A 15,759-nucleotide genomic window follows, 5' to 3' on the forward strand; every position below is an offset into this window, starting at 1 on the left:
TATATGTCGGAATTAAATCTTTAGCAACTTTATCAGTATTAATCGTGAGGTATAGATAGTTGATTTCTCCATCGTTTTCGGTTTCCATTGCGAAATTTTGTATCCGAGCTGCTTGTTGAGGTACTCCAGTAGTAGCTTTGAAACACGTATCTAGCGTAAAATAACACACCTAATTTGGACTTCAGTTCTTTATCTTTATCTTTGTTCTTTAACCACACACAACAACCAATGGTTATAATTACAGTGCATGATATCTTACACACTAAAATTTTAAATAAAAACTTATAATAGTGAATAGTAGGCCTTCATATCGGGTTACCTGGTTAATAAGTGATAATTTTACACAACACATACAAATACTCAAAGTATGTTAATTCCTTTCAAATTTTGGATGAATACTTCTATAAGAATGACTTATGTGGGACTTTCCATTACAAGAACGTTTTTTTTGTTTATATATTTTATTGTTGAATTGAAAATAATTTTGACGTAAAGTGGTTCTAAGCGTGTTCGTGATTTGCATAGTTTTCACTTTGTTTTGAAGTAATGTTGAGCTAACTATGTCCAATGTCTCTGATGATGGTATTGAAATGTATAGTTCTTTTATGTCAACAGATACCAATTTGCTGTTTTTGTCAGCTCTATTGGCGGCCGCAGTGGTGTGATGGTAGCGTGCTCCGCCTACCACACCGAAGATCCTGGGTTCACGCCCCGGGAAAAGCAAGATCAAAATTTTAGGAACAAGGATTTTAAATTTTTCTAAGCATGGTCACCCTTCGGCAGTGTTTGACAAGCACTCCGATTTTTTTTTGCCATGTCGGCATAAAACAAGTAGGTCGGGTCCCGCCAAATTTGTAAGAAAAATGTAAAGGATCACGACGCAAATTGAAAGCTCGGCCTCGGAGGCTATCGCGCCTTACATTTATTTTTCATTTTCTATGGTCTCAAGTATCACTATTAGTTGTGTTGTGATAGCTATTGCATTTTCATTCCTTAGCTCCAGAGTATCTTTCAGTATTGTTTTTAAATATTTGGACAGTTTGTAACACGGTGTAATGATGGACCTCGTTAGAATGTCCGGCTTGTGGATTTTTGGTAGCGCAATTAGTGGTGGAGCCGAAGGGTTTATTTGAACCAATTTATATGCCATTTTAGAATCTACTATAATTGTTGCATTTTTTATAACAACTTTGATTTTTTTCTGGTATTCATGCGTGGGATTAACTCTTATTCTACGACATTTCATTTCCTTGTGTGTTCTTCGGTTTTGGTTATTTGAATATTCCTCCTTTTCGATAAGCACAGTGGTGTTTCCTTTTCTGCTTTCGTTCTGATAGACAATAATATTTTTCCTAAGATATTACTGTAGATTCTTTATTGTTTTCTCTTCTGCATTACCTTTTTGTCCTTCGTGTGCTTTCATCTCCTTGTTTATTATTTTCCTGCACATGTGACTTGCGTGCGCCTGTTTGGGAACCAGCATTAACAGAAAAAACAATAACCCTTGTCAGCAAGTGGTACTTTGGACAGGCTATTCAAAAGTGTAGTCTTCTGTCGACGAACAAAAAATCACGGTTTACACGCTCTACAAATCGCTCATCATACCTGTCCTGATATATGGTTTGGAATCATGGGGGACGTCCAGAGGCTCTTGTAGTGTTCCAGAGAAAGTGTTCCGGAAGATTAAGAGCCCTCTCTCTGATGTCGACGGCGAGTATCGAAGGAGGTATAATGACGAGCTGTATGAGCTTTACGCAGATATGAAGATAGTGTAGCGAATATGCTTCATATTTGTTTCCTGAAGAAGTTTTATTACATCTTAATACCCTAAAAGAGTACTTCAAATAAGATCCTGATTTGATTTCAACATGTCTTCTTCAAAAATCTGCGGAATAAATTTACCAGCCCTTTAGAATAGCCTTTTCCCGACGGCTTGGGAGGAACCTTTTCTTATCCCACTCCATAAAAAAAAGACGTAAATCATCTATTGAAAGCTATCGTGGAATAGCAAAGCTCTCAGCTTTCCCTCAGTTATTCGAAGGAGTCGTTCTAATCACCTTACATTTTCGATTTCCACATTGATCGATAGATCTCAGCATGGCTTTTGTATTTGCTTGAATTTATATATACTGATTTCGACAAAGAATTCGACAAAGTATGACATTCCTTACTTGTCTAGAAACTCAAATTGCTTGGCTTTCAACCTTGTTTAACTCTCTGGATCTCTTCCTATCTTTGCGGCAGAACTCAAAGAGTAATTAAAAATATTTTTCTGTATGTTATTGATGTTCCGTCGGGTGTGCCTACGGACAGCCATTCTGTTCCGATTCTATTTTTGGTCTCTATAAACGACATTTCAACAACTATAAAATATTCTAAAACTTTAGTGTATGCTGATGACCTAAAACTTTTTAAGTCATACGCGTCCATGGAGAACGTTCTGTACTCCAGTCGGTTTTAAATTGCTTAGTTACTTGGTGTAATTAAAAAAAAAAAAGAAAAAATCTTTTTCACGTGGAAACGTACAGCCAGCTTCTTACACAATTAATAGCCAAACTCTGGAAATCGTTGATATTTTTTTAGACTTGGGCATTACAATGAAATACACATTCAGTTTGCACCCTCATATTAAGTAATGCCACAGTTAAAAAAGCGAGAGAGGTTTTAGCATTTGTAAAAAGATGGTGAAAAGAGTTTGGCGATCCTAACGTTTCGTTGGAATCCGCGTTATCAAGTTCATGTGGATAGGATACAATCGATTCAAAAATAGTTTTTACTTTCTGCCTTGAGAAATCTTCAATGAGACTCTTCGTATAATCTTCCTCCTTTCACTAATCGGTAAAAACTAATAAGTATACCTGCCCTTGCAATTCGTAGAGAAATGCTAGAAGTAATATTTATCTAAACTATTAAATGGATCGATTTCAAGCCCTTTTCTTTTGAGAGAAGATAACTTTAATGTTCCATGCCGAGTTTCAAGGCAATATAAACTTAAAATTCTTAAACAATGCACAACCAATTCCGAACTAAGCGAAGCTTTTCTATTTTTGTGTGAAGATTATACATCTTTTAATAATTAAAAAATTACATGTTTACATTTTATCTGTATTTGTGTATTTATATTTCTCAGGTAATGAGTTTGCCTGGGGCTGAGCAGCAGACTCGGTAAAAATAAAATGTTCAAACTATAAATTACAAATATTAAGCCCCCCCTACAGTTAAACAAATAATAATATCGGATATTATGTACCCTCTAACGGTGAATTTGAGTCCACAACAATACGCGATTTAGTTAGAATCACCGTTTTAGTTTCATCGGTTTCAATTTTGCAACATATTTTTGACGCTACGCTAATTCTAACCATCCAAGGCAACTGTGAACTAATAGGAATATTTTATAATGAAACACTAACTTTAACATACAAAAAAAATTTGCTTACTTTAATATTTTCAATATCAATGTAGGTTATTTAAAGAAAATATTAAAATTAAGATCATCTATTTTGTATAAAAGCGACGAGCGTGACCTCTAAAATCATTTTTTTACAACAGGAAATATTTTCGGGGGTGTTTGCAAACTTCCAAAAAAAATTTTTTTTTTACTACCCTAGTATATATAGTGCCAAGGACAACTTTCCTGCCCAATTTCAACTTTAAAATCCGTATTTAAATCTATCTAGATTTCTTTATGCCATTACAAACAACTATTATCCCATAAGAGTTTTAACAGCCTTGTGTACAAGTACACGTTGGGTTTAAACTTGCCTACTAATGACTAATTATGCAATGAGCCTAATATTTCTACCCATTTTATATGTAGTAACAATGTTTTTTATTATTTTTATTTTCAGAAGCCGTTGCTGAAATAGTAGGAGCACCTGATTTACACATTGATGAAGGTTCCTCTATGAGGTTGGAATGTAGACTTAGAAAGGCGACGGAAAATCCTGCTTTTGTTTTCTGGTAAGTAAATACTTTGCTTGAGCGTTTTGCCTTTTGATCATACCCTGTAGATATTCTAGAAATCACTGTTACTTACTTACTTAATTGACGCTTAACCGTTTAAACGGTTATGGCCGTCCCACAAGGCGCGCCAGTCGCTTCTTCTCTCTGCCAACAGGCGCCAATTGATCACACCAAGGGAGTTTAAGTCTTTTTCCACCTGGTACTTCCAGCGGAGTAGGGCCGCCCTCTACCTCTGCTTCCATAGATGGGTTCCGATAGAAACGCTTTCGTAATTCTCATTCGTTGTGAGCGGACGTGTGTTCGTAGCGTCCTGGGATGCGCGCTTTTGATAATACGTTTGATCTAACTAAAAAAATCAAAAAAATAGAAATATGTTCTGCCCAACTTGTGGCGAAAAAGTTGATCGCACATATGTAGCTAAAATCGCGTGTGCGGATTGCGGTAGCCATATTCATGCCGTTTGTGCCAAGATTACTTTTGCTGATTTGGAATACATGAAAGCAAGTGGTGTCAATCATCGATGCGATTCGTGTAATTTTTCGCGCCGCAAGTCGCTCTATCAACAGCCATTGCCAGGTTATTCACCCGTTGTGACAACAGAAGTATCTGCTCCTTCAGGATCGAAAACTACTGCGCAAACAACCACCAAAACTTCAACATCGGCACCTCCGAAGAACAAAGAAAATATCAAAAGCATTCAAAAACAACTACCACAAAAGATTATCACCAACAACAACGTCAATATGCATAACTTGGCGAATAACAACAACAATAGCACCAACGCAAACAAAACGGAGCCAGTCCGACGCCTTCACCAAGAGAAAACTCATAAGGAAGGAGAAGAAATCATAAAGTACCGGTTGGTACAGACTTAAAATACATCACACTGCAAATGCTGTAAATCATAAGTTTAAAAAAACTAAACTCTGACTTTCTCAGCACGGTGGAGCAGCTTCAACAAGATAATTAAAAATTGAGTGAAAGAGTCTGAAAACTTGAAATTGTGCTTAACTGGAAAGAACAACAGTTGTTAAGCATCGCTGTAGACATTTTTGGCGTACTTCAGCTTACGAGAGATAACGCGAATGAGTGCGCAAAGCAAATTATTGGGACTGCATTTGGTATATCTGTCTCTCTAGATTTTATAAGCAAATGCTATGTTAAAAAACTCAAGCAGAAAAATGAGAATTTCCAGGTAAAGAATGTGATCTGTGTTCAGAGGTTTTTAAAAACTATCCGGATTTAATTTTTCTTTCCGAAATTGGATCTACTCAAACAAAATACGAGATCTCTCAATCCCTGGTTATTATTTCTTTGCAAACACTAATGACATGTATGTATTCTGCGGGTGGTGTTGAAGTTTTTGTTCGTGGTACGTACTTATGTGATTACTTTGAATAAAATTTCACAAGCGCTGATATTTTAATGGTCAAACTAAAAATATCGGGTAAGATTGTTACTTTTATCTGTGTTTATAGGCTACATGCAGTTCCAGTCCAGACATTTTTTGAAGAGTTTTCAGGTAGATATTCTTAATGATGAAAAGTCAGTTAATACTATTGTATTAGGCGATCTTAATATAGCCATACTTAACGATAATGCCACAATAGATACGTATCTTACACTAATGGCAAAGTATGTTCTAGTATCATATTTAAATGCACAAACTCGAAGTATTTCTGGGAGCTGTCTCAACCACGTTTTCTGTCATAGTAGTTGCGAACTTTTCAATAGTTTCGCTAGCACAAATTTTGATTTGAGTATTATAGATCATTATATAACTGGCATAGTGATACAAGATGTACATAAACAAATAAGGAAGTCTTAGTTCGGGTGAAACCGAACATTCCATACCCAGCTGTACACTTGAAATGCTGCCGTTGTTTGTTTTGTGTCCTTAATAGTGTTACAAGTCTGCGAAATAATAGATACATATATATATAGCTCTATTCTGAACCAATTTTTCTTAAAGTCATGGCTCCCGAAACATAGAAAATTGCTTAGTCATAAAAGGGATGATGCCACGCCCATTTTTTAAAATTTGAAGTTTTTCCTATTTATTGTTATAAATCCACTTGGAAAATGAAATACCTTTGATATAAAGCTCTTTTATGCAAAGATATAGCTTATTTTATTCGTCCACAACCCTTTTAAAAATCTTTTATATAAAAGTGGGCGAGGTCTTTAACCGATTTCGTTAATTTTTCTTCAAAGCATTCCTTATAGTAAAGGCAACCTCTCTGCCGAAATTTTTTACGATTGCTTTAACGATTTTTGATTTATGATTAATAATATTTGTAAAATTAATTTTATCACAAGTGGGCGGCGCCAGGCCCATTTAAAAAAAATTTTTTTCAAATTTTTATCAAGAGTCTCAATATCAGTCCACACGTCAAATTTCAACATTCTAGGTGTATTATTTACTAAATAATCAGGTTTTTTATGTTTTCCAAAATATTATATATATAAAAAGTGGGCGTGGTTATCATCCGATTTCGCTCATTTTCAATACCAATCTATTCTTGGTCCAGATAAGCTCGTGCACCAAATTTGGTGAAGATATCTCAATATCTACTCAAGTTATCGTGTTAATGGGCAGGCGAATATGGCTCAATCACATTTTTTTCGATACTGATGATTTTGATATATATACTTGTACTACCAACCGTTATCCAATGAAGGTTATAATACCCTGTGTACAAGTACAGATACAGGTAGATATAAAGAAGCGCTAATAATAATATTGATAAAATTGCAAAAACAAGCTTTACCAAAATAAATTTCGGATCCCTAAATGAAGGATTGCGGTTTGAGTCCTGGGAGGAAGTTTATCCGGAAGATATTCTTTCCAATGCATACAATATATTTAAAAATGTCTTTAAGAGTCACATAAGGCATGCAACCTTTTCCTTTGCTCCTCGCAGTTCAGCCCAAAAGTTAAAACCTTGGATAAGCGAGGAATTAGTAAATAAGATACGCTTAAAAAATCAGCTTGGGAATAAGTGCAGCACAGGCCCGTTCAATGCAAAATTTCGAAGCCGATATAAGAAGTTATATAAGAATTTAGAAAGGAAGTTCCATTGGAGCGTGATAGCTATTACCGTGAAGAGTTCAGGTCCTCGTATGGCAACCCAGAAAAGAATGGAGTCTCATCAATAGACTTCTAAATCGTAAGGGTAAAACAAATGATACATCTATTGCTTTATGTAATGATGTCGAAAGTTTGTCTAACCCCACAGCAGTGGCAAATATTTTTAGTAACCACTTTGTATCAGTCAGACAAAGTTAAGCTTCAGCATCTTCATCCAAATTTTTAACGTTTTGAAGGCCATTAATGCATTAAATAACTCCGGATCAGGTGGGCATGACGGAATCTCCAATCAAGTTTTAAAACATGTGGCATTAAATTTAATTGATATTGTTACGACTATTAGCAACACTAAGGGGTACTGCCATCTCTAGGCCGATGCTAAGCAGCGACGTGAATTCACATCAATAATTCAATCATTATGTCTACACATACGCGCGCACGCGGCGGAGAATCAACGCACAAGCACATGCAGATATCTTATCTGAAATGCTCCTAAAGGTATGCAATTGTGATTGTGGAAGTGTTGCTCATACATACTAGCGCATGGGGTATGAGAGAAGCTATACAAATTATACATCTGTAGTTGGAGCTGAGAAATTTATAACTAACTAGTAAGTTCTGGAATTAGAAAAGCCTAAAAATATGCAACAAGGAGGTCGGACAGTATAAAAGGGCGACAACAGTGGAGGCGAGAAGTCAGTTTCATTTGAGCTTTCAATCAGTTTGTTTATTTAGCAAGCTATTCGTTGCAAAGTATAAGGGTTATTGTGAAGTACTTTAATAAAGGCCATTTTTCCATTATTCAATATTGGAGTTATTTATTCAACAGTTTAGTGATACGAACGTTGGCAGAAGATTGCAAATAAGGGGAATTGCAGTAAAATTCGTTACAATATATTAACTCATCTCTTTAAAAAAAGTATTATGTCTGGATATTTTCCTGCCGATTTGAAATGTGCTACTGTTATTCCATTGTATAAAAAAGGAAGCAAAACAGATGTAAACAATTACAGACCAATTTCTTTATTTCCTGCAATTTCAAAAGTTTTTGAGAAACATGTCAAATGTAGAATTCTTTCATTTCTTGAAAATAAGAACTTTTTCAGCCCAATGCAATTTGGATTTAGATGTGGGCAGTCAACAGAAGATGTCCTGTTAGAATTTTGTTACTTTATACAGAGCGTATTAGACAACAAAAATAACTGTGCTGGATTATTTGTAGATATAACGAAAGCTTTCGATATAGTAGATCACCAAATACTATTAGACAAACTGTATTGCGCGTGCAGGCTGGAAGCAGTTCAAGTAATCGTGTTATGATTAATTTAGGAGTGCCTCAGGGATCTGTTTTAGGTCCTTTACTATTCTTGGTCTACTTGAACTGAATTTTTTCACTGCCTTTCTCTGGGGAAGTTACCGCCTTCGCAGATGACCTTGCTATTGCCTATGGTTCATCGAACCATCTGGGTTTGGTAGCAGGCATCAATAATGACATACATTTGCTAAGGTTGGGGTTTGCTTCACATAAGGTTACTGTCAGTGTTTAGGCAGGATGCCTAACCTTTCTGCATCTGATTGCGATCCCCCCAAATGCATCTCTGCAAATCGATACTCGATACTCGACTTAATTTATAACCACCCACACCATCACCGCCACATGCATGTGCATGCATGTACATGCACGTGTATGTGTGTTTTTTGTCAGCACTAATGCATATGCAGGTCGGGGTTGATGTGTGGGTGCCTTTCCCCTCCAAAACGGAGGATTTTGCGGGTCAACGGTTGTAGCTTGCTATACAACCGGCCTCTTGGATTCTAACAGCCAACGCGTACACATCTTCCGCCAACGATCTCTGCCGTTTATCAAAGGTAATATTATTTCCTGTCTATTTAATATCTACCAATAAAATCACAGCTATTATAACGAGAAATCTCGTCTTCTCTTATTTATTTTCAAACACCCCCGTTCTTTGAGATCGACCCGGTGCGCTCACCTCTTGCAAGGATCAGACGCACCCCGGCCGAACATTTGGTCCTATCTCCCCGAGAAAGGAATTAAAGTGCCTATATACAGTCCACATCACAATATACCAAAGCTGACCGCACCAAAACGGTTATCCGACGAAAGTTATTTGCCACAATCAAGAGCGAGACCACCAAAAAGCAAAAGTGAGAAAGCTTATGACATTCAAATCAGCGCCATATCGTCACAGAATACAAAACCGAGGAAAAAAACCACTGAGCAAGCGACAGCCAGCTGAAGCCGCTGCAACACCACAAGCTACTTGCCACACCGGAATACAAATCACCAAAAAGTTCAAAGTAAGTGCAATATTTCTTGCCACATTTTTTTTTTTGGTTAAAAATAATAAATAAAAAGTGCGAAAAATCCATTTGAAGTGCCATACGTGATTGTAATTGACCGCGAAAAGTGTGAAAAAACTGTATAGTGCCAAAAAGAAAATAAGTGCAAACGCGGACCATTAACGTTGTTAAGATTCCTTGTGACTATCTGGCCTGTCACCCCACCAGCGGTAAGGCTCTCCGGACACAGCACAAGGAAGAGGTACACATAACCTCACTTTCACATAAAATTTCACGCCATTCGATTTAAATTTTAAATTTCAAAATTTCAAATTAAAATTTTTGCTCTGTCTTGAGAAAGGCGGAGTGGATATTGTCCTTGTCCAGGAGCCGTGGCTGAGTAGTAACGGCGGAAAAATTTCTGGATTAAGGACGGGAAAATTCAACACCTTGGTGCATGGGGAGGCAGGTAGGCCTAGATCCTGTGTGCTTATTAAAAAGGAATTTAAAGCTTTTATTCTCTCTAATTTCAGCAATGCTGACGTAACCACGGTCTGCCTCGAGCGAGGCAGTAGCGAATTGTGGGTGGTCTCAGCGTATATGCCCCATGGGGACGTAACGGGACCACCGCCTGTGATACTGGGCGAAATCACCGCTGAAGCAAGGCGGAGAGGTGTTGGCGTAATCATAGGTGCCGATGCTAATGCACACCATAGCATATGGGGGAGCTCGGATACGAACACCAGAGGTGAGTCTTTATTTACTTTTATTGTAGATGAGGGACTTTGTATATGTAATAGGGGGAATGACCCGACTTTTATTACTGCGGTAAGGGAGGAGGTCTTGGACCTCACCCTGGTTAGCAGAGAACTGGAAGATCGGATATCTGGATGGAGGGTTCTCAACGAGCACTCTTTCTCTGATCACCGATATATTCAGTTCTCGGTGAATGAAGAACGTCCCTGTAAAATATCTTTTAGGAACCCTAAAAGTACCAACTGGGACTTGTATTGTAGGAAGTTGGGAGAGCTATTGCCTGAGGCGCCTATCGCTGGTTCGGACCTGTCCGAATCTGAAATAGACGATCTGGTGGAAAACTTCACCTTGGCAAGCAATAGCGCCTTTCAACAGTCCTGCCCACTGAAAACTTACAGGGGGAAGGGCAAGCCGCCCTGGTGGTCTGATTCCCTTGACGACCTAAGAGCGTCCAGTAGGCGGCTCTTTAATAGAGCCAGGAGGAGTAGACTACCCTCGGACTGGGAGCTCTATAAGGTGAGTCTGGGGATTTATAAATATGAAATAAGGTTAGCCAAGCGGGATTCATGGCGAAGCTTCTGCGAAAACGTGGAGGGCTGCAATGAATCCGCGAGGCTTAGAAAAATACTCTCTAGGAATCCCGCCCCTCGGGGGTATCTGAGAGATGATGGTGGGGACTGGTCGATGAGTAGCGAGGAGTCCCTGAGACTTTTACTGGACAATCATTTTCCCGATGTCCCAGTTGCGCAGGGATCTTCGCTTGCGTGGTCGGCGGTTGCTGGCCATGCAGAAGTGCCTGCCATTCCAATACGGGAAAGTCAAATAACCTGGGCTATAGGGTCGTTCAAGTCCTATAAGTCACCCGGTCCGGATGGCATCATTCCTGCGCAACTTCAAAGGTCTTTAGGGATTTCCTGCCGCTGGTTGGCCATCATCTACACTAACTGCCTCAGGCTTAACTATATCCCTAGGTCGTGGCACACGGTTAGGGTCATCTTCATTCCGAAGGCCGGCAGGGGCTCTCATGTAACACCTAAGGATTTCAGGCCAATCAGTCTCTCGTCGTTTCTTCTTAAGACGCTTGAGCGGCTGATTGACCTGTACCTACGAGAAAGGATACCTGGGGGGTTACTGTCGGCTTCACAGCATGCGTACTGCAAAGGCAGATCGACGGAAACGGCTCTCCATTCGATTGTAAGGCAAATAGAGGGGTCTCTAGAACATAAAGAGTATGCTCTGGGTGCCTTTCTAGACATCGAGGGGGCTTTTAACAATGTTCTACCGGTGGCAATCGAAAGAGCTCTGGTGGGTTTAGGAGTCGAAGCGGCTCTGGTTGAATTTATTAGCAAACTTCTATGCGGCAGAATTGTCGCAGCGGAGTGGGGAGGAGCCATAATAAGGAGGAAGGTGTGCAGGGGCACGCCACAGGGAGGTGTCCTATCTCCTCTGCTCTGGGTTGTGGTAGTCAACGAGCTTCTTGTGGAGCTGGAAGCCAATGGCTGTCGGGTGGTTGCCTATGCAGATGACCTCGCTATCCTAGTCAGGGGCAGATTTCTGGGCACCCTGCGCGATGTTCTGCAGGGATACCTGGATACTGTGGCTAGGTGGGCTGAATCATGAGGAGTGGCGGTCAACCCGGGAAAAACAGAATTGGTTCTTTTTACAAGGAGATATAAGATACCCGACTTCAGAACTCCTTCGATTGGAGGGGTACCGTTGGTACTTACTGACAGGGTTAAATATTTGGGAATTGTTCTGGACAAGAAGCTGTCCTGGAGGCCCAATGTGGAAGATAGGGCCAGGAAGGCCGCGGTTGCCTTGTACTGCTGCAGGGGGGCTATCGGAAAGAGATGGGGGCTCTCGCCAGGAGTAGTACACTGGCTTTATGAGATGGTTGTCAAACCGATTCTGCTATATGGGGTGCTGGTCTGGTGGAAAGCACTGGACACGGCGAGCACCTCCAAAATGCTAGTGTCAGTGCAACGGACGGCGCTTATCGGCATCAGTGGCGCTATGAGAACAACACCTACCTTGGCACTGAATGTCATGCTGAATATACATCCAGTAGATATTGCGGGAAAGGCAGCCGCGGCCCGGTCGTTGGTCAGGCTTCGTGATATGGGTTATATGCTTTCTGATTTCGGACACTCTAGCCTTCTTACTAGTTTCGACTTTATCCCGGACAGGACGGACTATTGCATGCCGGTGGCCGCTCCCTATACAACCTTCACCCCAGTCATTCCCCCGAGGGAGGAGTGGAGAAGAGGAATTATCTGGGGCATGGGACCGGTTAACTTGTTCACGGATGGGTCGAAGTTGGACGGAAAGGTTGGCGGGGGGGTCTTTTGTCAAGAGCTAAATGTAAGCCGCAAGTTTAAGTTGGCTGATCACTGCAGTGTATTCCAAGCGGAAGTTGCTGCGATTAAGGATGCGGTGGATGAAATGCTATCCAGCGCTACTACGGTTAGGGAATTTAACATCTACTCTGATAGCCAAGCGGCTATAAAGGCCTTGAGCTCAACTACAGTGCGATCGAGGGTGGTCTGGGAGTGCCTGACCACACTTGCGATTGCATCGAATTATTTTACAATTAAGATTATCTGGGTCCCGGGCCATAGTGATATTCCGGGTAACTGTCAAGCGGATCTCTTAGCCCGAATCGGTACAACTGAACCGGATGAAGATGGCTGTAGGGATTTCGGGATTCCGCTAGCCACCTGTGGATTGCTCTTCCATAGCTGGGCCTCGAGTCAGCTCAGCAAACGTTGGGCGGCCACTACGTCTTGTAGGATATCAAGATCTTTCTGGCCGAAAGTGGATGGCAGGAGGTCTGCTGAAATAATTGGGTTCACTAAGGCTCACCTATCAATGGTCATTGGGTTTTGACAGGGCACTGTCCCATGGGTATCCATGCGGTTCGTCTCAATATATTGGAAACTCCATCCTGCTGCAGCTGTATGGAGGATGATGAGGTGGAATCACCAAATCACTTTATGCTTGACTGCCCAGCTTTTGCCAGAACTAGGCGAAAGTATTTTGGTCGTGACTCACTTGGATCTCCCGAGGAGCTATCCAAGGTTGAGATCGGGATCATTCGGAACTTTATCGTTGCTACCAAACGATTCTCTAAGTAGTTATATCTACGTCACCGTTAGTTTAGTTTATTATATGTGGTATCACAACGGACCGTCATGTTGTCCAAGTGAGCTTCCTCTCATCAGGGAAGCTACCACCCAACCTGACCTGATTTAAATTTTCTTATTGCATCAAATTATTTTCACTAATTTCTCTAATTAATCTTGTTACACAGTTTTGTTCTTTGTTGCATAAGATTTATTTCACGGTTTCACACTTTTCGTCGAGTTTATATCAACGCGCGCACTTAATTTATAATAAAATTGAAGGTTGAAGTGGCGAGTGGCCCCCCTTTACTTCGCACAATACACATTGGTGTTGATTCCCCCTGCTCCCTGTTTTTTAAGGCACAAAATATCTGCAAAGTCAGACAAAAATAAGCAAATTAAGAGTAATAAATCAATTTTGCGTAATTTTAATAGTTGTTGGTTGGGTGATTCGCTCAAGTTTTCAAAGTTATATCCCTTGGTTAATTTGCTCTCCACTTTTCAACCATGAACATGGACTCCTACATTAGATTGGCCGATCGAATAATCGAATTCGAGGCCGATTTTAATGATATCAATGCGGCTCTGCACACTGTACATACTCTTGCAATACAGCAAAAAGAGTTGCAAGCTAAGTGGGAAAAAGCAGAGAACGCCCTAGAGGAGTTGCTTGGCTCTGACACGCTCGACGCAAAGAAAATTGCAGCGGTCAAGATCAAGCATAAAGCGGCATATGCCGTATTCCTGAGATGCATGTCGAACATGGCTGAAATTGAAACTAAATTGAAAGATAGGGCAGTCAAACCTGAGGGAGAACGCGCGCGCGAACACAGTATCCGCCTGCCAGCCTGCGATACTGAGGTATTCAAGGGCGACTACCTATCTTGGCCAACGTTTCGTGACCTGTTCACGGCCATCTACAAAAACAACAGTCGCCTAAGCCCGGTAGAAAAGTTGTTCCACCTTAACCAAAAAACCCAAGGTGAGGCAAAGGACATTGTCAAGAACTGTCCCTTGACAAATGACGGCTTCGAAACAGCCTGGAAAAACCTATCTGAGAGATACGAGAATAAACGGATTCTCGTAAACTCACAACTAAAAATTTTGTTTAATCTAAAAAAGATAGATAGCGAGTGCGGCAGCTCTATCAAAACCTTACAGCGCGACATAAATAATTGTTTAGCATCCTTAAAAACACATCAGATTGACGTTTCAAATTGGGATGCGATTATTACTTATTTATGTTCGACAAAATTACCTGATAATACGTTGGCTCTATGGGAGCAGAGCATTGACCACAAAACGGACATATCCAAGTGGGAGGATATGGACAAATTCTTGTCAAATCGTTTTCAGACACTTGAAACCGTGTCTGGTTTTACAGGGAATGCCACTGCTAGAGTGCAAAAGTCAAACACGTCGCGCCAGTCGACGGGGACCCCTACAAAAAGACTTGGTGCTTTTCAAACAAAAGTAACCAAGCAAACAACAAAATCAATATGTAAAATGTGCAAATCTACGGAGCACAGATTACGCAACTGTTCACGTTTTTGCTATTTAAACACGGTAGAAAGGATTAAATTCGTCAAATCCACAAATGGCTGCCTGTGATGACTGATGACTGTTTATCATCAGGACACACAGTGACGAGGTGCACCAGTTCGTACAACTGTTCCAAATGCCACTCTCGTCACCACACGCTCCTGCATGCGGACACACTTCAGCAACCGGCGGTGCGCAACCCTTTTAAAGATGCGGATAATACCTCATCAACTTCGGTACAGGCACGGAAAAGACAGGAATCGGGACAACCACCTTCCTCTACGAACCAGAATGTCAAATCCTGCCAAGCCAATTCCAGCACAGGTGTGCTATTAGGAACTGCTCGCGTACACATTCACCATAATGGTACTGACTTCTCCGCGCGGGCATTAATTGATTCTGGGTCTGAATGTTCCTTTATAACTGAAAGACTGAAACGCAGAATCAATTTGCCAGCGAGGAAAATGCATGCCCATGTTTCAGGCATCAAAAATGCGGTGTCAGCTCAGGTGAAAGAAGCATCCAACATCGAATTACGTTCACCAGTGGATCCCTGCTTCAGCCTGACTACACCCGTACTAGTTCTAGCGAAACTCACTGGGAATCTTCCATCCTGCCATATCAATGCAATGACTATGCAGGCATTCCCAGACTTGGTTTTGGCAGACAAGAAGTTCTACGTCAATGAAGACGTAGACCTCATACTTGGCGGAGACATATATCCCCAAATTATAAGGAGCGGTATAAAAAAGAATGTGTTAAACACACTCTTAGCCCAAGAGACAGTGTTCGGTTGGATACTAACCGGTCGTATCGAATCACCGAATCCAACGAAGAGCTTTGTCTTTCTACAACGAGGTTGCGTTAGACAACCAACTCAAAGCTTTCTGGGAGGTAGAAAATGTACCCAAAAATAAAATATTAAACGAAGAGGAGAGGTATTGCGAAAAACTATTTAAAGAAACAACGAAACGTGAT

The 15,759-nt window shown here is 40.6% G+C and overlaps 1 protein-coding gene across 9 annotated transcripts in view; it reads left to right on the forward strand.

Annotated features, from left to right (window-relative positions):
- dpr19 (defective proboscis extension response 19) overlaps positions 1-15,759 on the forward strand; it is a 1,424,328-nt gene that overhangs the window by 1,121,911 nt on the left and 286,658 nt on the right. For all 9 annotated transcript variants that reach the window (XM_067766273.1, XM_067766275.1, XM_067766272.1 and 6 more), the window contains one exon: positions 3,852-3,963. In XM_067766273.1, coding sequence (XP_067622374.1) covers positions 3,852-3,963 — 112 coding nt within the window. The remainder of the gene's footprint in view (positions 1-3,851; positions 3,964-15,759) is intronic.

This window comes from Eurosta solidaginis, chromosome 2 (assembly GCF_040869045.1).
Source record: "Eurosta solidaginis isolate ZX-2024a chromosome 2, ASM4086904v1, whole genome shotgun sequence".
NCBI lineage: Eukaryota > Metazoa > Arthropoda > Insecta > Diptera > Tephritidae > Eurosta > Eurosta solidaginis.